The sequence below is a fragment of the Spea bombifrons genome, chromosome 1 (genome assembly GCF_027358695.1).
Source record: "Spea bombifrons isolate aSpeBom1 chromosome 1, aSpeBom1.2.pri, whole genome shotgun sequence".
Lineage (NCBI taxonomy): Eukaryota > Metazoa > Chordata > Amphibia > Anura > Pelobatidae > Spea > Spea bombifrons.
Window position 1 is genome coordinate 133,780,055 of NC_071087.1, and position 26,043 is coordinate 133,806,097.

The window sequence follows — 26,043 nt, forward strand, 5'->3', positions numbered from 1 at the left end:
CCACTAAAGTTAACATTTTGTAGGTTTATGACAAGAGAGAGAATTTCTTGTTAGACCTTATTTTCCATATTTTTATTTAAATTATGGGATGGGTGTTATTTTAGACATCAAATATGGTTAGCCGTGTGGGTAGGGCAACACATTTCAGTTCAATGTTTATTTTGAAGCATTTGATATATTCATTCTAGACTGTATTTCATACTCACTTTGCCAACATAAACGCATCATCAATCAACTGGACTCTGTTAACCAATGGAAAAACCTGCACAAGTGACACATACGTTAAAAGATATAAAGGCAAGTGGTTTCATGTTTATGTCTAATGGTCAACAAAGCCTGTTGAGTTATCATTATCCATTTCCATTAGTAATTTGTGTACAATTTGCACTAAACATGTGCACCACTGATGGGGATTTATTAAGTGCCAGTTTAGTGCATAGAGGCTGCTACGCATAACCATTTGGCTTCAGTACACAGAATGAACATTAACTCATGCTCCACAGTAAATCACTGCAAAAGCCAAGGTGGACCTTTGGTTTTGTCTTTTTTGCTTCTCTGTGCCCCCTGCAGAACAACAGAAAGGCAGCGATCACAACCAATAGAAATGTTGATAGACATTAACAATGTGCATGTGATTGGCTCCTCGAGAAAAGCGTCTCCTATTAATTGCAGCTCCTCTGCCTGGCACTGCAATTATCCAAGATCGGTGACAGTAGCGGATTAAGTAATATCATATCCTTTTTTTTACATGCAGGAACAAAATATTATGTCCTCCAGCCTTAAGGGCTTAAAGACTGCTAGGTTACAGATTAATAAAAGAATGGTTCACCAATCTGAATGCAGTTTGAAATTACTTGTCTGTCTTTGATTGAAAAGCTATGTCTTAATCATCTAATCACAGATTAGTCCCTGCAAAATCAAGATAAGGAAAGGTATGTTTTTCGTGCTTATATGATTTGACGCTTACAGTGCCAGTAAACAGTATAGTTCCATATTCAAATTACTATATCAATAGACATTTTTCACCTTGTGATCTTTTTCGAGTTGTTTAGCCAGGCGATTCCAGTGTTCTTCATCATAGTTTATTCGATAGTAACCTGTTACATTAATATTTAACACAATCCATTTATCATCCGATGCAAATTTCATTCCTGGAAAAATATCTGAAATGGCAAGAAATAATTATTTTATGTGTCAATGGAAGGAATTCATTTTTTTTCACAAGGGAATTATATAATACAGATCTGCAAGAGACTGCCCGGTTTTTTGCAGTCATAGCGCTGATAAATGCATCACCATTTAAACAGTACCTTCAGTATTAAATTATACGACTATGAAATAGAGTATAACTTGTCAACCAAACCAGAAAATCCGATTGGAGTACAGACTAGAAATCAGTATAAAACATAGATTTTAATAATTAGTAACAAAATAAACTTCTATCAATAAATAGTTTCTGGCCAAAAAACATGAACTAAAAGCTAACTGGTGGATACAACTCCCGTTCAGTCCTATAACTAACTGGTATATAAGGGCAAAACCATTTATAGTAATAAATATTTCAAGAGATTGGGATTTCTACACTCACTAATTGTAAATCAATACTAGGGTGTTTTGCCTTCTTTTGGATCAACAGCAGAGTTGAACAGGATGGACATTTGTCTTTGTTTAATCTTAATTACATTTTTCCTACGACCCATTTAATGTTGTTTACATATGGTTACCCACTACAAGAAATAAATGAAAATAAATGTAGAACATCACAAAAAAATTATCCACAAATATTCAGGAAATAAAGATCTTCCCTCAGTCTGAAGAAAAAGAGTATTGTTCTTTCTTTGGGATTCTTCCAATAAAAGTTGAAAAACAGAAAGAAAAACAGGAGATTTCAGATGGGAAAATGGAAAAAAATAAGTGTAATATGGAATAACATTTACGAAGGGGAAGGGAAGGGGTATCTCTTAGTCAAATCACAGGACTGTAGATAGCTTTTAAAAAGCATTTCTACCACTGCGCTCCACAAAAGCACAAAAGCTTATCAAAGCACACAGGAACAGGTATGAAATATAAAAACCACAATGTAAAAAAAAAAATAAGCATAATTTCTCACTACAGTGTAAATTCATAAAAGGACATATGTACAAGCCAAAAATTGCTGTTGGCCGCCAGCAAGAATTTTTTTTTTAGCGCAGAACAGTCCAGCTGTACCCTGAGGGAAAAAAGGGGAGAAAACAGTAAGCTTCTGTTATGAGTGGTTCAGTTGTTCAGGGGAGGGCTGGCCCATTGCGCCACCGAGTCAGCCCACCATCCATGCACATCTTTTCCTGATTTTCTTTTCTAACACATGTTAATGCAATGTGATGGGATGGGATTGGGAGTACGTCAGTACACTAAAAAAAGTCATCATACATGGGACGCCTGAAGCCACATTTAACACAACTAATCCTTTTTAATAAAATATGCAGATTGAAATACAAAACCTTTACTTTTCTGCTTATTGATTTCTGGGCCTAGAAAGTTTTGTCCTTTTAAGTGACTATAGTTCAACTTAAACAGGCACACACACAAACACACACACCAGGACCGGCTCTGACACACTGACAAACGCATACCAGGACAGGCCCTGTCACACTGACACCCAGACACACACACCAGGACAGGCCCTGTCACACTGACACCCAGACACACACAACAGGACAGGCTCTGACACCCACCAGATGGGCTAAGCTAAAACAATAATAATTTAAAAAAAGTATTTTCCACACTGCTTTGACGTTGACCCCCCTTTTAGTGTTTTTGCCCCCTTTTGTGTAATGACCCCAGTTGCTACCCTTGTGTATTGATGCCGCCAGCATAGATAAAATGCTGCCCTGTAGTATGGGGGATGTATATCTGACTAGTTTGTTCCTTCCATGAGTCTATACATCCCTCATACTGCAGGGCAGCATTTTATCTGGGCTGTTCAGCAGAATGTAAAAGTTATATGTGTCCTGGAAAACATGGCCAATGCAGTCAGCCCCACGTTGTATATTTATCCCACCGCCCAGACCCCCTTTAGTATTGATTTATGTGATGCCCCCAGCCAACACCCTCTTGTGAATTAATGCCTCCCCTTAGCACCCAGATTTCACTCACAGGATCTGCCCAACACCCAGAATGGAAGCATAGGACTTCCCACCTTTTGCCCATCAACAACCTGCCTGTGGTATCCTCAAACAGCCTCCCTGTGCAATGCTCCCCCTCCCCCACTTACACATCCATGCAATCACACACGTATTCATTACTTAATTCATTTATTATTCACAAACATTCATTCATATATTAATTTCCTCATTTACAAATACTAATCATTTACAGATACTCATTAATTCCCTCAATCATGCATAGTGCCCACTATGCGCCTTGATGTGAGCTCTAGTATGCTTTGGCCAATTCATATAACCAAAACCTCTCATTTATATTATGTTTATATATGTTGTTGCCAACTTTATTAGGGTGAGAAGCGCAGACAGTTTTTGTTTTTGTATACACTGTACAGCCAATACACTGTATTTGCAGCATGCTTACACCTGTTTGCTAGGCCTCGTTTTACACATTTGTATTGTTTGAGCCTGGAACTAGCTTAGCACACAGGCATTTCTTTTCTTTTCCCTATTTTTTTTATTACTTACTGGACCTGTTGGTTAACCAAACCATGGGCTGTTGGATCCCATTTTTTATCCAGGAAACAGGAACAATCCAGGTATGGCTAAAAAAAAAGATTGCAGATTAGCTGTAGTTGTCATGCAATGTGAAACATCTGAACCACAACATAATTTATATATAGCCTGTAACCTCTACATGTCTTAACCAAAGGAACCACATTTTCCAGCAGCCACCACAAGAAGTCAGTGAATGTCTGCTGAACCACACCTAAACCTAATTGACAAAAAGTCAAAGTTGAGTTGTGGGCATTCCCCACCTCTCCAGAGAGAAAACAAAAATCTATGTTTGTTCCACGTACTCTGAGCAATTTATTTGTTGTGTTGGTTTTAGTTGTGTTTTACGGATAAAGTGGCTTTAGCTATGTTTTTAGTCAGGATATCATATGTTCCTTTATATGTACCTCACATGGGGTGACATGTCCGAGATTAAAAAAAAGCATGAGAGAATCTGTCAGTGCATGAACAATTTGCACAATGCAAACAGGCATTGGCACGTGGAACAAACAGCCTAATATATTAACTCATATTTTGTTTACTTGCATGTTTTTCTATATATGTACCATATATGTATTTTAGGGAGATTGTTTATTTTTTGGCCAAATGCTGGTATTTATAAATGTAAACTACTTTGTCACAATCCCCATCTCCTCTGGCCTCCTTCAAGCCATAACCCTGTCCCTTTTTAACTAAAAATACTTTCTCTCATTTCACCTCTATCTTCTTTTGTAGTCTTTCTGTTACGTCCCAAGCCGTGTGCTAGCCATCTCCTGAAACCAAGCACTGACGCACCACCCCTCTTTTCATTTTATTTATACATCCTCTTCTGCTTCCTGAAACCACTTAGCCCTAATTACTGCTAAAAGAGAGCTACCTCTGCTTTTGCTTCAATTTCTTACACTACTATCTTAGATTGTAAACTCATGAGTGGGGCCCTCAAAAGCAAACTATTCCTGCCACTTTGTGTAAAAGTACCATAAGGATAGATGACAAGGTCATGAGCAGGATTCTCAACTCCTGATGTATCTGTATGTATTCATGTATATTTGTTATGTATGTGTTAACAACCCATTTTAAATTGTACAAAGCCCCTACCCCAAACAAATGAAAACTTACTAAATAATTCTACCTATATATTAATATATACATTTTATTTAAAAATACTGAATCTTAACACTTTTTATAAAGTTAATTCAAGATCAGGAGCATCATTTCATAAATATATATTGTAAAGTACCAACTCACTTGCTATCGCTTGTTATGTTATCTGAATTGTCAACCTTGAACTGCTCTTCAGTCAGCCTCCCTGTTGAGGTGTTTAGCGTAAGAAGAGGTAAGCCTTCTTGCCAAGTCCATGAGTCCATGATTTGTCTTAATGGAGCTGGTAACTGAACTTCATCCTGATCATCTATAACCTTAGAAAATGTTCTGCATTATTGGTGATATAACAACAATAATGGAATTAGCTTGCTAAGAACCAAAGGGTGTATTAATTTGCACAGCACCCGTTCACTAACCAATACGATTGATTGGCCAAAAATATAAGAATTGTCTTTCCAGGACAGATAGTCTCCCCTGTATCCTCTTGGTAGGGAAATGAGGGCTCTTTGATTGACATAAGCAAGAAATCTCCAACATCTTCATAAAGTTGATGGAAAACCTTAATAGTGTATTAGTTTAACTATTAATTGATATTGATTTCATTATAATCTGCCGCATAACAAGTAAATACAACATGGTTTTGAAATAAGTATAACAAAACAATAATAGTCTAATAATAGTTTCTAACATTGGCCTACAAAACAGGATGCAGTGCTCATAATCTTTTTACAGCACACATGATTTCAGAAACCTGAAAGAATATATGTGATCTACCAGCCTAACTGGATTAATGCAGTATAACATCCTAAAAATATTGATACTAGCCAAGCGTGTGATTAGTCATAACTGATATAAGATATTATTATATATTTTCCTACAGTTTCTTTGTAACTCTACTCTCTATCTGCTTCACACAAAAATGTTAAAAAAACTGGAATACTCAATATATGGTCGCCCACTGAAAAAGGCTTTTTGAAAATAGAAATGGGATCTTTGAACTTGTGTGTAAAATTTTATCACTGAGTACACAGACATGTTTTGTTAACATACCACTGGCTCATATAAGCGAGCATTAACTTCATAAGTCCAATAACATGTTCAAAGATAGTGTTATTCAAATTACAGCCGTATACATGGCTTGTGGAGGGGGCACTGTGCTTTGTTTATTAATAAGCATATATGAATCAATATTAGACGTACAAACATATCTAGGGGAACTGACACATGATGACAGTCTTGTAAATACAGATGTTTCAAAAGCTGCAGCAAAACCAAGCCCCAATAACCTGATTCTTTGCAGTCAAGTGGTGGTGTCCCCTGTGGGCCAAGTAGGACCCAACAGAAGAGGGCTCAGGGGCAGCATCTCCCTGCTCCTCTTCCAACCACAAGAGCACAGAAGATAGGGCACAGACACCTTACCTGCAGGTCTGACATGTATGATAGAGGATAAAAGTGTGTGTGTAGGGGGGGGTTTACAATGCAGAGCCCAAGGGTCTTGGACCTCTGTGTTGTGAACCACTGCTATAACATACATTGTTTTCAAAGTAAATATATTCAGAAGAAATCTACCTCTAAAGCCCTTGTAAAAAAACAAATATTTGACTATTCATCAAAAACAAACACTCAAAATAATTATATTTGCTCTTATAAAAAAAGAAGGTTTGAAGCTGGTTAGTAGTGTAATTTAAATGTAAAAAATGAACATTTTAGGCATGCTGTAGGGATGGAGGGGGAAAAATTTGGGAAAAGTACCATTTGTAAATGATTCCATAGATCATCCTGGTCAGCATTTGAGTATGAAAATGTCTTCAAGTATGACTGTGATGAAACAAATGGAAGGCTCATTACTGCTTTAGGAGGTAAAAAAAAAATATTTTGCATAAATGTTTTAAAGCTTACCCTGCCACCTTTCCTAATATTACAGAGGTAAATAAAAAAAATAGTACAAAGGAAAAGGATATTCTAAACTCACACTGATCCCTTTAAGGAAGAGTTTGTCATTGAGGAAGCTGGTTACCATTCGGACAAGTGCAGCACCCTGCGGAAGAAAAAATATTTGTGTGCCATGAATTAGGTATATATAAAGGGAAAGTGGGAATAACATAATTTCATCATACAAACAGTATTTTGTAACATTTACATCATCTCTATGATTTTTTTTCTGATGATTTTTAAATGAAGTCAGGGGGAAGAGCTATGCTGTTGAACTGCCTGTTTCTTGCTCGGACATATAGCAGTTTCTTGTTTTTGGAACTGAGTGTAGCATAGAGAGGTGCAGCAAACGGACTTGCAGAAATTCTAAAATGAACTTTTATGATAAAGTAATTAAGTTATTAAATTTTATATTCAGCCAATGTAAATCTATTTACTTGAGCTGCCTTGCATAATCATCACATTGTTACTACAATCATTTCATATTTTTCTAATTATTCTTTATGTTTATTTTGCTTAGCTTGCTTAAAAAAATAATACATATAATACTGTATAGTGAACTGATCATAGTATTCACACATTTGACTGACCGACTCATGCCTAGGCACAAAGCCTTCAGTCAGGGGCATCTCTAGGTTCGAAAAATTACTGGGGCTTAACCCAAAGGGAACTATTATATGCACTGCGATTTGTGCTGCGTGCCAACATTTTTACCAACATCACTCTGATTCCTTTATTTATAGTGAAAAAATATTGTATTAAGAAATTGCATTTAAAATAAAGCTACCTAAACAAAGCAAAAAACCAAAAACACAAAATAAATATTCCCACAGTTCTATTTGCTAGCTGCCTTTCAACTTACTTGAGTGCTTGTGGCTTGCCTCCTCATATCAAAATGGTGCCACATGTATCATGGGCAGCCTGCAGGAAGACCCAGGTGTCCCTGTCTCTGTAGTGTCCTGTGCAACTGAAAGGGTTGTATATCTCCTTTCTCCTACAGATATGATAGCTTCTCTATCATATGGTTGGGTTTAGTCACCCACTCACTCATACACTAACACACACATTTGTTCTTAAACAATGCACAAACAAATACACAAACAAATACATCCACACAATCTCTCCCTCTACCACGTTTCCCCCTCTTCTAGGTATCACAAAGCCTACATTGATGTCCACACATACTAACAGCAAATATTAATGCACACACTCATGCTAACACCATACACTAACATGCACAAACCATATGCTGACATACACAAGCTAGCACCATATGCTCACACTAATGCCATAACCACAAGCTAACAAAATGCACAAATACACATGCACACACATTAACACCATACACTTACATGCACACAAATTTGTTCTAACGCCATACACCTACACACACTAATTCACAAACACATCGTGTACATACAACTCTATGAGTGTACATGCTATGCATATACATACAGTATATCCTTTCATTCACTTCTCTTCTCCTTCCCTTCTTTTTCTCCTCCCCATATCACAGCTGTCCATCAGAGAGCTGCTGCTGTACTACTTAAGGGTAGTAATGGGCCCTCCAAGTAAATACTTGGGGCTTCAGCCACCGTAGCCCACCCCTAGCAATACCGCTGCCCTCACTACAAATGTATTATTACATGAGGACTAGTTTTATTTTGGAAGGTGTTGGTAGAGACATCGTTAGGGGCCAGGATTTTACCAAGACCTAAAGAAAACTGTGTAACTGAATAGGTTAGTCACACAATGTAATACATTTTCTGTTGTTTCTATGCAAATAATTGTGACTTTTTGAGTCATAGAACACTGTGATAATCACATCTAAGGAGTTATGAGGGACACAGGGCTTTGGCTCCCAAACATTACTTAACTGAATAATAAAATCAGCCCTGGCATATCGCAGCTCTGAAGCTACACTTTTACAGCATGTAGCCTCATCGTTAAATGTAAGTAGAAGGTGAAATTAGACACAGTACCAACAATCATGTGCCCGGTGTGCCCGATTGTGGTCCTAAAAAAAAAGAGACTGTTCCTCAAAATCCGGACACTACAGAGGTATGTATCCGCACTTACATTTTTCTTAGGAGGAGCTAGTGTATTTAAGATAAAATTATAATTAATCTATAACTGAAAACCCTTTAACCACTTGTTGTACTAGTATTTTAATATACATTTTACATTATCCAACGACACGTTTGATTTCTCTGACTTTCACCTAAGGCACAGCCAGGACATAAAATGCTAAGTGTCTTTATTACCCATGATACTAAAGTGAATTTCCCATTTAGTACATAATAACATGCTTCCTGGACTGGGCAGCGTTTTCACCAACATGAAAATCTAATGCCAGAGATTGTTTACGACTCAACAATATCTTAAATCAAGGGTAAGGAAAGTTTAAATTGTGATGGGACAGCAAGATTGCAGCTCCCACATGCAACTTAACAAAACAACGGTAGCTAATGTTATAGATGCCTTAGCAAAAGGAGAGAAATAGAAAAGAAAAAGATGTTATTCATATGTTCTACATAAGCATAAGAACTAGCATCAGGCATAATCTGGAGCATTTGCACGTTTGAATTTCAACACAGGTAATTTCGTCTTCTTTGTATATAATTTGGAATTCCAGCAGATTTTGTAGCTGGAGTGTGACGGTCACATACTAGTATTAGTCACATACGCACAAGTAAAAATGGACATATAGCGAACACATTTTATAACACCTGGAAAAATAAGGCATAAAGATATTCATACATGAGTACAGGAACATCAAAGGAATATGTTCACTAAAATAAGAGGTTAAGAAAATACTTTTTTTTGTTACTATAGATAAAACACTTAATGCAATGTGTGAAAAAAACACAGTTTGAATGAAATTATGTGTTAAAATCATAGGAAAATAATTACCTTGTTATACGTGAACATATCAAATAATGGCATTATATCATCCATCGTTTGGATGTCCTCTCCTTTCACCGATAAAGCTCTTAGAGTTGAAGTGCTGTCTCTTTCAAACATGTAGAGTAAGTTGTGCACAAGAAACATTTCATTCTGTAATATGGGTTTAATGTATTAAATATTTATTTATGATAACATGTACTATTAAGCCAATGGTTGCTATTGGTTAGCACCACATTTTACACCAATCCAGAGTGACATAAGCCCTGGAGTTTATTATAAATCATGGTGTCTCATTTTAATCAACTAAAATATAATAAGGTAGGATGTATTTATGTCTGAGAAGAAACATAACATACACCTATAGAAAGACAATGTAGGGTGACTATTTTGTAATTAAATCAGCAGTCCCTGGAGAGCAAAAAACAACCATATGCAGAAGCGCATACCTCCCAAGTCTCCCTATTTCTATTATCTCAAAATGTTTGATGGGTATGCATGTTTCCAAGTGTTCTGCAATCCTAAAAATTACTAATGTATATGGAAACACCAGGAAAATTAATTCACCGTGTTGTCACCACCATGTTTAAAGGGGATTGAAGATGTTAAAATGTTTCACTTGAGCAGAAGTTAATGGTGATACGTAACAGTTAGGAATTCATTGCTTTTATTGTTTTATATTTTCTATCCTGATTGTTAGCAATCTAATTTTTCTGCTTACTAATAGGAGTCTACAAAAGTAGCACGAAAATAAAATCATAACTTCAAATTTTCCGGCAGAAAAGTTACTCTATAACAAGGCTTATTTTCCCTACATAATGGCCCTTTGTAGATTTTTTTTTGTTAGTAGGGAGACAGTGAAAACATTTATTTTTCATAAAAGCTGCAATATGCATATGGTGAGAAATGGCTATGTAGAGAAAAAATCTCTTAGCTGATAAAATTGCATGACTTGCTCCAACAGAGAAAATGCAAGATAATTATCTTCAAGTGATGCTGTACCCTGAAAACGTATCTTGTAAATCTTCAAAGAAACAGCACCTTGTGACATTAAGTTAAAAAAACCCAGAAAAGAGTAAAGAGATGGGGCTTAAAATGTATCTAAAATTGCTTCCTTTTTAACAGTAATTTTAATGATTTTCTTTGAATCTTCAGGTACCTCTTTTAACCTTTACTGCATTGTCATTGGATGGTTTCTCTTCATCAATGCAATATACATGTACAAGAGTATGCATTTCTTCAATGAAAGGTCTCAGTTCTATATATAGATTGATTATGCAACTTAGATGAATAGGAACAACTCCCTTGAAAGCACTAAACAATGAATCATATGCACAGTGCCAGTGCCGATCTACAGCTATTAGATGTCCAACAGGTATCCCATTTAATATCTACTCACAAGCATAGGAATTCAAAAACAGAAACATTACATGGAGTAAAGTCTGAATTGAAATACCTCGTTGGCTCCATGATGTGTGGAGATGATATCTACTCAATCCACAATACACTTTTTCTATTCTAAATTGGAATCTAATTTTTACCGCTTTTAACTGTGAAAGAATTCCATCACCAATCATCAGGGTAATAGCATTTAATGGTACTTAATAATATGCCTTATTTGTATGTTCTTTATATCACCATGATGATCATGCTCATATAACACATCAGGTTGGAAGAGTATAAGTATGGTTAAGCAATTTTATTATATACAGGCTGATTACAAAATAAGATCTTCGTAACCGTCCCACATAGCAGTACTTACCAGTTTTAGCTTGGAGTTAATGAAGCTGGCACCTATAAATTCCATATATGATGCAAAGCCTTCGTTTAACCATATATCATTCCACCACTTCATCGTAACAAGGTTCCCAAACCACTTAATTAAAAAAATAAAATTAAAAGAAATGGCATTTTAAGTGTATGTAATCCTTAAAAGAAACAAATCATCAAATCACTACATTATTAGCAATTTACAAGTTCCATCATATTCATGAACTTATGAAATACATATATTTCCTTAAGAAAAGCACTTGATATTTATAGCATTCGCCTCCAGAGGCAAGCTACGAGCCACTATATATATATATATATATATATATATTATATATATTATAAATAAGGTAAAACAAAAATATATAAATGATATAAAAAATATAATAAAAAAAATAGTTTTAAAAAGTACTACCTTTTGTGGACTACAAATTCCATTACTTGCAGTATCTATATTAATCTGTGTAGCAGTGTCTGTGTGTATGCGCGCTTGGTTTATTTATTTATTTTAGCTTTTTGTAGGGGAGGTTTATAATAGGGGGCACCTGTGATGATCCATGTGTATTACTATGGACCGATTGGTAGCATCCTCTGCTTTGTAAAAGAAACCTTGGCATTCAACTGAAAAGGGAAGCTTTCCGATATAACAGGAGGTCTAGCATCTACAGTTAAGTATAAAGACAAGCCCCTGCAGAGAAAGGCTTTCCAGTCCCTCGACAGGAACCATTCGTTCCAAGTTTATTTTACCCATTCTTGAAGAGGGACCCCACAGTGTCATCAATATATGAGATACATTGTTGGCTAATGGGTCTACTTTGCCAACCACATGTTAAATGTCTGGACTATTCATTTTGTATTTGTTTTCCCCTGAATTCACTAAGTCTACAAACAATTTATTGTAATAGCCTAATGAATTAGGAACTGTATGTTCTGTAAGCGGGCAGTATAATACGGAGAATTATGGTAAGTGCAGGCTGAGAACTTTGTGAAACATTACATGCTGAACTATGCGACTTTTACTTTTATCTAATGCAAACTTTATGATGTAAACATTGGTAGAGTCTCTTTTACAGCATCAAAATGGAAGACAAAAAAGATTTAGGACATTTTACCACATGCCTGGTGTCCTATCTCATGAGCAACAATCAGGCAGATCAAAGCCTTTGCATCGCTGAATTTCTGATTAGGGTTGTAAATCAATGATGGCTCTTGAAAAGTAATTAAACCCCAGTTTTCCATTGCACCAACACCAAACTTAGGTATCGCCACAAAATCTAGCAGAAAATTAAAAAAAAATGTGATTGTGGGTAAAGATTCCATTATTGCAATTACATTAAGAATGTTTACATTAGTGGCAGTTATGAACAGAAATGTAATTGATGATAAATAAAATGGATCCAGTAGCAAACAAATTCTTGTTATTCAAAGTTTAATACAAAATTTATGGAGGAGAGTTTGTAGAAGGTAGCTCATAAAAAAACATTTTCAATCAAAAGTTTACAATAAAGCCCTGCCTGATAGCTATTAAAATGCCATGGCTTTAACAAGGCAGAATTCAGGAAATTTAGCTGTTAGTGAAAATGTAACGTTGAAATGAAATAGACTAAATTCTACCAAACTGTACATTATTTCATGGATATCCAAGCATAACCCAAGGTGTCTTACAACTTACTCTTATGTACTAGTCTTGAGAAGTCTTGAATCATTTTGAGTTGTTTTAGTCCATCAATAATGAATAATGGAGTGAAAATAAAATATTTAAGAGACTGATCATTATTCAAATCGCAAAATGTAGAGATAAAAGTCTCTCATGTGGACGTTAGTTTATTTTAACATAAAGTTTTAACATAAAGTCTGAACATTTCACTTTGAAGGCTAGATTGGTAACTTCTCTTTGATATTTCTTGATATTAAAAAAAACACACATAGCTGGTGAACGGAACTCTGCTTATTAACAAGAAATTCTTGAACATGAAAAATGTGTTTTCATTTTACATAATTTTGCACCTTGAATTTTCTTTGTAATAAAAAGGTAATATACAAGTATTGAAATTAAGAGTAGCACATTGACTTTTTATCCTGCTCTGCTTATAATCTTATTTATTAGCAGGGTAGTTTGGTTTGAGCTTTGTAACTTGGTTTGCTACTTGGTATAAGACACTCAGAGAAGTCAGGGAAATTGGAATTGTGTCACCAGGGCACAATGTGAAGGCATAATCGTAGTATTAAAACATATAAATCACTGAACTGCTTTACTTTTTTGTAAAAAAAAAAAAAAAAAAAAAGTAAAACATGGAATTGTGTTTTTTTTTTCCAGATGGCCTTTAAGATTTTATTTCTGCTCTGTAAAAGAAAATGTTATATGTTAAAAAAAAAACAACTAAATGATTTATCTTTTCTTTCTATGTTAAGTGTATGCACAACTTCTTATTATTTCCCAAAGGTATTTTGGAAAAAAAAACCTTACCTGTTTTTTGAAGAGGGTATGTGACGTTTAATAAATCTTCCAGATACGAAAGTATTGGCCCAGCGATACTCAATGCAAAACTGGCATATCCTTTTTGTACAGCTTCTTTACGGGCCCAAATTCGAATCTATGTAATACAAAATCACTTAGGACACTGCAATGTTTTAACATACTTCACAAAATCCGTTTTGGAAATATTATGAGAATTCATTGACGTCTAAGAGTTAACATTTTTGTCAAAATATATTGATTATGACTCTAGAAAAAAATACGAATTGGTTGTATGATGGCATGTTAGATGTAGGTACCGTGAATAATATAATCAACTGAATATGTTTCTTTTTACCTTAGTAGGATATTTTTAAATTCAGACTATACAATAAATATCCCCAAATTTGTCTTCATCTAACACATACTAATGCTATTGTTTTTTTTTTCTAAACAGTTCTTTTAAACGAACAAATGAATCTAACCTGAATGCAGTGGTCTAGATCAGATTAAAAACAAAAATAATTCATATTGGAGTTAATTTTTCATTGACTCCATAGCATTTTATTGCTTGTAAATAGGTTAAGGCTTTATTACGGTATTCCACTTTCCCATGCCTTCTTTTGTTGAAAGCTCATGTGCTGTAGTGCTCTATTCAAATGAAAGGAATCAATAAGAGTTTGCCTAGCATACAAGTGATTAGCTGGCACCACTCTTATTGCTTTCTATGGGAGCTGGGATCTTAAGGATTTCAGTGAAAGGACTTCAGCTCATGTACAGCTCAGCCCTAGAAGATCAGGATAAAGGTGTCTGGGTTGGCCCTTCGTAATGCATAGTGCAGTGGGCGAGTTGAAACTGAAAGTCTCCTGCTTTGGTGAATTAACTGCTACCTTAAAGCAGAATGTCTGCGAATGTCTGATTGTTACTACATGTGAATAACAACCTGTAAATGGCTGCAGACTAATTGCAAAAATTATCTATTTGCACCTTAAAGGAAAGCATCGCAGACGGCAAACGATAACGAAATTAAAACACTACAATACCACAAACTTAATTTTATTTCAGCATAAAAACCAATAGAACCAACATCTGCCTATTTCAAAGCTGTTTTTATTTCTAAGTTATTTAAAACATGGGTTTTGTAATATCCTAAATACCAGATATAACATTCCTTACTCAGCAGGACAGCCGTCTAATCTTCCTATTGTTTTGATGCTTATTTTATGCCTGTTTTCTCTGTGTGCCCTCTAGAGTTTTAAAGCTGTTAATACTTTACTTTAAAATGGTATGTGTGTTTTGCACTTTTTTTCTTTTTTCTGTTATCTTAACAGTAAGGTTCGAGTAACATTTTCAGCCAAGGCTGTCTTAGTTAACCTTTGAGGGCCATGTATTTGTTCTTAAAAGTAGCAAAGAACTGACATGCTGAGCTTAATGGCTTACACCGCTTCGACACTGAAACTCTTGAAATGTACCGTATTTGCTCGATTATAAGACTAGGTTTTTTCAGAGCAAATGCTCTGAAAAATACCCCTCTTATCTTATAATCGGGGTCGTCTTATAATCAGACCTCAAATAGGTCTGACTATGAGACGACTAAGATCCAGATCCCTCGCAGCTGCAGGGGACCTGGATCATCCTGTCCCCCCCAAACCCCCTCGGCCCACTTACCGGTGCTTCTGAGTCCCCGGTGCTTCTGAGTCCCCAGGGCAGTGTGTAGATTACTACGCGATTCGCGTAGACAACTTACGCAGCAGCCGGAAGGAGGTGTGGCTAGCAGCGGGGGTTGTCTGCGTCCATCGCGCAGACCTTCCCCGGCTGTCAGAAATCAGAGTTCCCCGCACCGGTGCGGCACTGGCATCGGTGCGGCACTGGCACAGGTGCGGGGAATTCTCTCTGACAGTCGGGGAAGGTCTGCGCGATGGACACAGACAGCCCCCGCTGCTAGCCACACCTCCTTCCAGCTGCAGCGTAATTTGTCTACGCGAATCGCGTAGATATCTACATGCTGCCCCGGCTGCATGACAGGGGAGTCAGAAGCACCGGTAAGTTTGGGGGGGGGTAAGGGAGTGTTAAATAGGGAGGTATAAGGCATTTCTGTAGGCAGAGTGTTCTATGAAATGCCTTTTAACCCCCTTAATGCCACTCTGGTTCCAGAAATGCCTTTTTAATGCTCTATACGCCGCTCTGCCTCCTGAAATGCCTTAAACCTCCCTATATGCCACTCTGCCCCATAATATGCCTTTTAACCCCCTTAATGCCAGAGTGGCATATAGGGGTATAAGGCATTTCTGGAGGCAGAGTGGCACATAGGGGGTCAAAAGGCATATCATGGGGCACAGTGGCATATAGGGTTAAAAGGCATATCATGGGGCACAGTGGCATATAGGGGGTATAAGGCATTTCTGGGGCAGATGTGCATAACTGGGGGGGCAGGTTGGAAAATAGAAGGAAAAAAAAACAAAATATTTTTCTCAATCATAGCTTTTATTAAAAAAAATAGTTTACATGAATTAACATTTACTGGTAAAACTTTTTTCCTATAGGGTCGTCTTATATTAAGGCTTTTTCTTTTTTTCCTAAATTAATATTCAGATTTGGGGGGTCGTCTTATAATCGAGCAAATACGGTATACGGTATAAATATGCAGGAGCTAAACAATGGTTTTTGTTCGTTACTACCTCTTGTTAACTGGGGGCATTCACTGATGGTGGCATTCCATAAGCTATGTCATGTAATGTAATTTAATAGAAGATGAACAGGTTTAATAGAGTAACACTGAAGTTGTTGCTAAATCTTAACCTTAACTGGTCTTCCTGTTTGGTAGAACAGTCACATGGGAATTGGATATTGAAAGGGAATAGTTGGGAATAAAAAAAATTGAGAAGGTGCAAAAGAATAGGAAAAGTTTAATAAGTTCTAGATCATAGTGTGAAGGAGAAAATGTGTTGCTGTACTCATGTTGGATGCAATGGTGTTTCTTTTAGGGTTGCATAGGGAACCATAAAGACTGATCCTCAAGTTCAAAGAGACCTACAATTTCTATACATCTGGTGTTCTAGCATGAAACAGATCTCCAGATATCCCCTGATCTCCACATATCACATCTCAATACTTTTAATTAGTTCCATAGCAAAGAATCACATGAAAGCCTGGAAAATAATTCTGTGGCATGTGAGTTATGTTTCCTCTTTCAAGTAAAGCAACCAAAAACTTCACATTGGACACATACTGTTCCATAATGATAGGAAAACCGATATTGGCTGGAAAGGTGTTTTAGCTATATTCATGCACAGGCTATCTTTTGCAATAAAGTCTACTAAAACTATTGACAGGAAAGAAAAAGCATGCCTTCCGAATAAATCTTTAGATGGGAGGTGAAATGATGAAAATACCTTATATACTGTATCTTCTTCAATAAAGATTTGTTGAGGTGTACTTATGAACAGGAACATTTAAAAAAACAAAACAAAATGATGCAACCGTGTTTTAAGAGGAGGGCAATGAAGTTCTTCTTGAAGGAAGAGCTCACTGGAGTTGGCCTTTTATAGCGCATGATGAAGTACATTAGTTGAAGTGTCATTTTGCCTGCAAATATTTAGTTAATTTGATAAATAGAGCCCTTAGGGTGGCAGGGACAAAATACTGCTGCAGTGTGTTGCACACAATTTTGTTCGTAAAAGTTATTCACTAAGCAGGCAGATTGAGGTGAGATTACATTTCTTCCTTATCAGCTATAGCCAGTGCCTCCTGCATTATGTATAACGCATTGAAACAATCTCACAGGTCTAACCATGCATTATGTAGGACCAAACCTTATAAATTAAATTGCTGAGATTGCATATTTCTCATTTCATTCTCAACCCATTTACAGCTCGGCTTAGTGAATAAACTCTATTATGCTAGAATGCCTTTATTGTCATTATGGATAAATACATTTCAGTGTCTGCATCACTTTTTTTTTACAAATGAAGCAGGGGTAGTTATTATTATTAACCTGCTTATAATATCCTAAATGAGCTTACAATTGTGAGCGTTATGTGCTGGAATGCTGCATATACAAAATAGAATGTGCTAATCGGAAATTGTATCAGATTAAATATATGCAGGTAACACATAATTTAAAGCAATTAAGTAGTTCTTTTACCTCATTTCCCCTTTCAGTTGTGCTGATGTAATCAAAGTCGCAAATTACAAAAGCGGTTATATAGGTTGACATTTTCAGTGTGGTATTAAATGTGGTAACTGTCCATTTAGTTCCATCTGCATCTTCCCTTTCGGACATAGCTAGAGGAAATAAATGGAATTTAGTACAGAAACATTCAAACTAAAACAGAGAATTGATGCAGTGGAAAAATACCTAAATATCTTAAGTAGTTCTAATTTAGATTTTTAAATTACACATAAATTTGGAATCCACTGAACCCCTTACACTTCCTCACGTCACACGTTGGAGTATTTCTGAAGAAATTAGGGCCATATAGCAAATACCATATAGGTGACCTATTCAGTGACCTGGAAAGATGAACAAATGGATGGCCCAGTGCCAAGTATCTAAGTGCATGTATGAAGGAAGCGGTAAGTGTATGTTGTGAAATCCTAGGGCTCTGCTTTGGTTTTTAAATGTGATACAATGATACTGGTTTTAAAAGAGCAACACTGGTGCTAAATGTCAATTTGTTTTCCTCTGGTTTCCGTGGTAACTGTTTGGCATTTAGTGGTTAGCCCCACACCTAAATTTCACCAGCCTGGTTCCTGTTAAAATTATCAGATTAAGAAATGGCTGCATAAATGGAATAAGTGAGGTATCAGAGGAGCCACCATGTTGTTTGAGTGGAAGAGTTAACTACTCTGCATGTATGTTAAGCACATCATGAGCACTTGATGTTTTGATGTATCATGTTACCTTAGCACATTCTATAACCTGAAATCAAACACCAGTTGTGAAGATGTACCAGAAGAGTTTTCACCCATTTGTGAGGTCAGGCACTGATGTTGGCCGAGAATGCCTGGCTTGCAATTTCCATTACGGTTCATCCCAAAGGTGTTTAATGGGGTTGAGGTTATGTCCCCTTCAGCATATCAATACATTTTGGACAATGCTATGCTTCCAACTTTGTGGGAACAGTTTGGGAAAGGCCCTTTTCTATTCCAGCATGACTGTGCCCCAGTGCACAAAGCAAGGTCCATACAGACATGATTGGAGGGGTTGGATGAGTTTGGTGTGGAAGAACCTGACTGTCCTGCACAGTGCAGTTACTTGAAATGAGAAGTGAAGAAGCATAGTAGTGTGACCACTGATAAGGGATAAAAGGGAATAAGGAGCCATAGGAAATGGTGGATTAGTAGACATACACACTGTTCCATGTGGCTTGAAGGGTGAGATTCCAGGTGAATTAGGTACGACTATGAGTTTTTATTGGTGGTGGCCATGCTACAGTTACTGTAGCAAAAAAGTACATACTAGGAATAGTGTTTATTTTACTTTCAGTAACAAAGGGCCTGGATGACTTAACTATATTCCTGATGTTTCCAAGGTGTTTCACTTTTTTTATCCAATCTAGAATAGGGACAAGGAAAGTTTTTCTTTACTCGCTCCAGCCAATGTGTAACAATAAATTAATATAAGGGGAAATTAGGACCTGTATAAAATCAAGATCAGCACATCTTAAGCTGAATGTTCATAGACAGTCCTAATAAATCTTCATTTTGTTCTGGAATCTTAGAGATAACCCAGTAAAATAGATTACACATAACTTACCTATTGCAGGCATGTTGGAAAGAGCAACATAGCTTGAATTATGCACAATTCTAGTTTTAAATGTTGCTTTTAGTGCAGGCTCATCAAAGCATGGATATACAGCCCGTGCAGATGTGGGCTCCAACTCTGATGCGATCAGGACTCTGAGAACAACACAGAAGCAATGTATGAAATAATTTACCTTGCCCTTTGTAAACAGCCTAAAATAAGCTAATCAAAATAAGTTATGTTACTACTGAGCATTCTAAATCAATACATCTGGACCTCAGTACCAAAAGAAGACCTGTGTAAATAGGGCTGTTGCTGTATGAGTTCGAGGTCCAGCCCAGTATCAACATTACATCTACATCTGCTTAAATCAAGTAATTAAATCAAAGTTATTACCTAATCACTTAATACACAATTTAAGTGCCACTCTGTCCCTAAGGTATGCATGGGTTCCAATTTGCAAAAATGAATATGGTGAGTCCAACTGGATATGTAGCTCTAGCAACCCTATAGATTTCATGCATTGCACCCTGACCATATTGAAGGTGAGACACCATCTCTAGCGCACTTTATGGGTGCAGTTGGATCGGTGCTCCTTGTAAACATGGTATAGAGGATAATGGCTAAAAAAAACATTATTTATTTATCATTTATATTCTGCAGCTAGGACACATGGGGCATTAAAATCCAGGTATACTAGTCAAACAGAACATTCACACAGGTTCTTGTCATTAAATACTGAAATAATTTTTTTGTGTACACTTTGTACCAAACCCAAAATGGAGCTTTAATCCTCCTCAAATCGCACAGCGGTGTAAGCAGCGGTGTAAGAATTTCACGGAAACCATCAGCTCCAAGCAGTCTTAAAATAACAGCTGCTGTGTAGGATCTTAAATCTTTACTTCTTTTATTATTCTGTTTTGCTCAGGGCTATAATTTTAAGATTGTGCCATGATTGCTAGCACTATTCTGCCTGAGCTAATACTTTGTACCTTGTACAGCTTTAATCCCATAACCTATTAAGTATGGATTATCATATCTCACTTATACGACTGCATGTAAGCACAGTAGTAAAATATTGCAAAATGTGACCTATTAAATTTTATAGTTATAATTTTGTGTGTATGTGACATTTAATACTATTATTCTATATTAGTGTTTGGATTGCATGAAATAAACATTTGCCATATGTTTTCACGATCCAGTGGGAAAATGACAATGATCTTTTTTTTCGACATTATTGGAATTGTGTATAAAAGTTATTCCAGCGCAAAGTAGAAAAACATTTTTTGGAGCTGCTGACTAACTGATGTCTGGACACAGATATTAGGTAAGTTCGGGAAAAGTGTTTCTCCATTAAATGCTACAGGAACTACAAAATCTATATGAACTATTTATCTGGTACTTCCCAACCACCATCCTGAATGCACTTGCTTTCAAACATAGGCAAGAGCCTGCAGGTGGCTCCTCTCCTGCCTCTTATTACCATACCTGAGAAGTTTAGGCATTTAAGTGGATTGTTACTGAGCTGGTGTGGTAGCGTGTTGGGATACGTAGGGATTTGTGAATGTGATAATCATGATTGACAGCCCCATATTTCCAAGTACAAAATTATCTCATCACAAAAGAAAAAATTACTTTTTATATTGGGAAGTATCCTGAAACACAAATAAAAATATCATAAAAAAAAACTCCTAAAGGAAGATTAACACAGTCATGGCATTTTCTGCAAGTTTCCTTGTAGTTGCCAGTAGGCGACCAATAGAGTCGCTTGCACGGCCCTTTAACTCCTGATGGCGAAGCTACTGATTACTGCTCCCGTTATCTACGCAGCATCCCCGGGGTTAACGGGAGCAGAAATCCGTAGCTTCGCCGTCAGGAGTTAAAGGGCCGTGTAAGCGACTCTATTGGTTACCTGCTGGGGCCTCCTCTGGCATCAACCAATTAGTGATCTTTGGCTTGTGTGCCACTATTTGGCCATGGAAATCAATTTCATTAAGCTCCCGATGTACACTGGTTGTGCTGTTGCTGCTTCCAAAGGTTTGTAATGCTGTAGTGAGTGATGTTACAGAGAACAGGTGCAAGCGACCAATTGGTTGATGCTAGAGCAGGCAACCAATAGAGTAGTTTGCACGGCCCCTTAACTCCTGATGTTGAACCTATGGATTTCCGCTCCAGAAAAGCATCCCCTGCAATGCTGCGTAGATAAGGTAGGCTAGATGGGAAAGGGACCAGGGAGATTAGTAAACGAAGACGAACACAAAGATTCTTCATGTTGTGTGTTTTTGACTTCATATATGTTTTCCCGCCGCCATGTTCGGTATTTTGGCTGAACAACGGAAACGCACCCTTCGTGTTCGTTTTCATGTTCGCCTGAATAGTCTAGTTCCTACTATAAGGTTGTTGGTGAAGGCATAATGGTCTGGGTCTGTTTTTCAAGGTTTGAGCTAGACCCCTTAGCGCCAGTAAAGGATAATCTTGATGTTACAACATACAGAATTTTTTTTTCAGTTGTATGCCTCCATCTTTGTGGCACCTTTTTGGGGAGGGCCCTTTCATGTTCCAGGATGTGTCCCGGTGTACAAAGCAAGGTCCATAAAGCCATAGTTTGACGAGTTTGGTGTGGCCTGCAGAGAACCTTGATCTTAAACGCATTGAACACCTTTGGGATGAACTGGAACATACCTTGTTTTCGTGATTGGCCCCACAAATGTTCTTGTGGAAAGCCTCCCCAGAAGAGTGGAAACTGTTATAGCTGTAAAGGGGCAGATTCAACTCCATATTCATGCCCACGGTTTTGGAATGGGATGTCCAATAAGCTTATATGTGATGTTCAAGTGTCCACACACTTTTGGTCATTTAGTGTACATAGATTTATGACAAAGTCTCTCTGGGCATTCATATTCCAAGGTGGGAGTGGAACCTTTATTTCTAGCTGGGAGATGTGAAAGGCAGATCAGATATTATAAACAAGGCAACCAAAATAAATTACTTTGTACCACATACATCAAATTTTACATCCTTTCCTTGTTGCTGTAATGCGTTTTCTAGAATTGCCAGAATGAGGCTAGAATAAACATCAGATGTGTCAATCTTATATGCAATGACAAAAAAATACTAATTTATTGAGATTTAGGTAGCAGTATTTCTCAAGTCTAAAAGACAATTGCCTAAAGGCAACATTTTAAAGAGGAAAAACATCAACAAAAATGAAAAGGGATTTGGTAGATAGGAATCATATCAGTGGTGCATGTCATGCAGCGGCATAAACTAATCCATTTAAATTTAGTTTCACTCCTAGAGGACTGAGGTTGAGCTCTCAAACTTTCTATTTCTCAAATACCGTCAAAACTTTTTTGTATCCTTAATATTTTATTTTATATTTTATGTTTTTATTGTTTGTCTTACTGCCTTGGATTTGCAATTTAACCAAGTTGTTAAATGTATACCAAGTCATATACTATATGTGCACGATTATAAGACGACCCCCCACACATAAACTTTTGATCGTTTTGAAAGGATTAGGGATTCGGATTTAGGACGACTCTATAGGGAAAAACATTTATGTACAGGAGTGTGGGTGTAGGATTGTAATTTGGGGTGGTAATGTAATCCATAGTTCATGTGTACAAAATCTTGTCTACGTATCTTCCTATGAGTCAGTGGCTCAGAGATAAGCAACATATCTTTGCTATCCTGATGGCGAACCTACGGATTACCGCTCTCATTAAATGTAAATGTACATGACCGTTCAAAAGCTTGGGGTCACTTACCTGTTTTCATGGAATACAAGGAAAATTCTAGCAGCACTAATAATAATTGCAAGAGGTTTTTCTAACGAGCAATTAGCTTTTTAAACATAGTTACATAGTTTGTACACCTTGTAAGAAAAGAGTTCTACACAAGCCCTTATATAAAATATATTATTTTATTGCACAAAAACTTATTAATAAAAAACATATAGAGTATTTCATCATATAGACAACAGAGGTTTTTAGGAAGATAATCAGAGCATATAGAGGAAATATGGCTATGTATATATAAAGTGTCTCAAGTGCATGTAAACCATCAAAAGAATCATAAAGTGCTAGGTCATTCAAGTATAGTTGTATCTTACTCTATATAGAGTGCACCTATCCATTCTATAAACATCAAAAAGTGCATGGTTAATATTACTCACTATGGAGTGCACCTTTACATTTAGCAAATATATAGAGCACTATCGACATCAATAATAAATATACAGGTAATTCCAATAATCAGAACAGTATCCTGAGAGCAATGTGCTCCTTACCCATATTGTCCTCCACTTCCCCTACGCCGTTTTGGCTCTCCTTTTTCAAGGGGTGGTTTACATGGACTTGAGACACTTTATATATACATAGCCGTATTTCCTCTATATGCTCTGATTATCTTCCTAAAAACCTCTGTTGTCTATATGATGAAATACTCTATATGTTTTTTATTAATACGTTTTTGTGCAATAAAATAATATATTTTATATAAGGGCTTTCCCTGTTAAGTTTCCCTGTTTTGAGGATGAGATCCTTATACATGCCACAATATTTATAACATTATGTTATTTGTGAAAAGTGTGGTTGGATTCTTTTGTGTTATAGTTACATAGTTATATAGGCTGAAAAAAGACATGCGTCCATCAAGTTCAGCCTTTCCTATATCTGTTAATTTGTTGCTGTTGATCCAAAAGAAGCCAAAACCCCCCAGTTTGGCTCTTTCCAATTTTGCACTAACCAGGGAAAAAAATTATTCTTGACCCCAAAAAAATGTAAACATGGATTAACTAACACAACATCCCATTGGAACACAAGAGTCATGGTTGCTGATAAAGGGCCTTGGGACGCCTATGAAGATATTCCATTAAAAATCATCTGTTTCCAGCTACAATAGTCATTTACAACAATTACAACCTCTACATTGTATTTCTAAACCATTTTATGTTATTTCCATGGACAACATTTGCAAGTGACCCTAAACCTTTAAACAGCAGTGTCATTCGCTGTAGGAGGACATTTCGCTAGTGCCAAAATCAAAGGCATACGTTGTACACCGCCCTGGGACATGGAGAGATCAGTAACAGTGAGGTCTCTGCAACTGTGGCATCGTGAAGGCAATTTAAACTGGTCAGGTACCACGTAAATCACTGGTCCTACAGGACGATTTTTGTGATGTACTTCGTATGTGGTTGGTTGTGAAGAGGTTAAATATGTTTTGTACATGGCCATCCATGCCATTCTTAGATCAGTAGTTAAACAGATGATAATGTTTAGTGAATTAACCCATTTGTGTTACAGAGACAAGAAGCATGGCTTTTCTGGCATTGATGAAGTTAAACAGATATCATGGTATATCATCCATTTGAGACATCTGAGTAAATAACATATACATTATGCCGCATGGAGAGCCTGATTATGTCTTCAGATTTTCATATAATCAAACCCAAATTAAAATGACTCAACCATTACACAAATTATTCTATTCACACTGGCTTGTACAATGGCAAGCACAGTGTGAAATATCTCCTATATGCAAAAAAGGTGTATATTCCGATAGTGTTACTTCCCACTATTTCAGAATTTTAAAGGAATTTTAAATTCCAAAAATGTATCATTACATTGAAAAGTGATGTATTGTAAATTATGTGTATTCAGTGCACAGTTTTGTATGAATAATGAAGCAATTAATGTGCAGGACCCGCTCGCTTCTGATAAAAAGGCATGCAGATCTGAAATGAAAACTTCACACTTTCAATTTAATGCTCAAAATGGATATCATTTGCAATTTTAATACTTCCCAGTTTTGAATTAGTAGGGCTGAGGTTTATATCCTAATGAACTCATGAGAAAGGAAACACCATCTTAAAATTAATAACCTTGTCTTTTAAAAAAACGCAGATCGCATGCTAAATTTTTACTACTAGTAAGCAATTCAACTTACAGGGCTCATTGCCAAGTAACAAGCACTAACCACATAGTCACTCATACATGTTTAGCGAACGTTAAAGCTTCACAAAAAAAACTCTATTTCAAATTTAAAATCATTGCTTGTCTACACAAAATAAAACAAACCTCTCAGTAGCCAATTGAGATCAAATAATTAGGTGGAAGTAAGCTAAATTACAAAAAAAAATGTGTCTAGATCCCCTTGATATGAAGTGAAGATGCTGTTCTTTCACTGTTTGCTGCCCGGTTTGAACTTTGCCTGCTTTATCTTAATACTTGTTTGCTGTTTGGACCACACTCTGCTTGTTTTATTGTTTATCCCTGTTTTGCTGCTTGAATTGATTTCTATTCCAGATTTGGCACCAGTTGCACCCAAGGGATATTTGGCATCACCATAACAGGAGGGCTCCACATCGGTTGTGCACTTATTGGGCAAAGGTCCCAGCTCCGCATCCATTCCTATCAATACCAGCA

The 26,043-nt window shown here is 36.6% G+C and overlaps 1 protein-coding gene across 1 annotated transcript in view; it reads right to left on the reverse strand.

The window, feature by feature from the left end:
* LVRN (laeverin) overlaps positions 1-26,043 on the reverse strand; it is a 45,155-nt gene that overhangs the window by 14,268 nt on the left and 4,844 nt on the right. Inside the window, exons 2-13 of the mRNA XM_053474221.1 lie at positions 19,622-19,764; positions 18,008-18,147; positions 13,876-14,002; positions 12,528-12,682; positions 11,401-11,514; positions 9,648-9,791; positions 6,775-6,840; positions 6,555-6,620; positions 4,947-5,116; positions 3,672-3,748; positions 1,027-1,163; positions 207-262 (exon numbers count right to left, since the gene is read on the reverse strand). Of these exons, the coding sequence (XP_053330196.1) occupies positions 207-262; positions 1,027-1,163; positions 3,672-3,748; positions 4,947-5,116; positions 6,555-6,620; positions 6,775-6,840; positions 9,648-9,791; positions 11,401-11,514; positions 12,528-12,682; positions 13,876-14,002; positions 18,008-18,147; positions 19,622-19,764 (1,395 nt within the window). The remainder of the gene's footprint in view (positions 1-206; positions 263-1,026; positions 1,164-3,671; positions 3,749-4,946; positions 5,117-6,554; positions 6,621-6,774; positions 6,841-9,647; positions 9,792-11,400; positions 11,515-12,527; positions 12,683-13,875; positions 14,003-18,007; positions 18,148-19,621; positions 19,765-26,043) is intronic.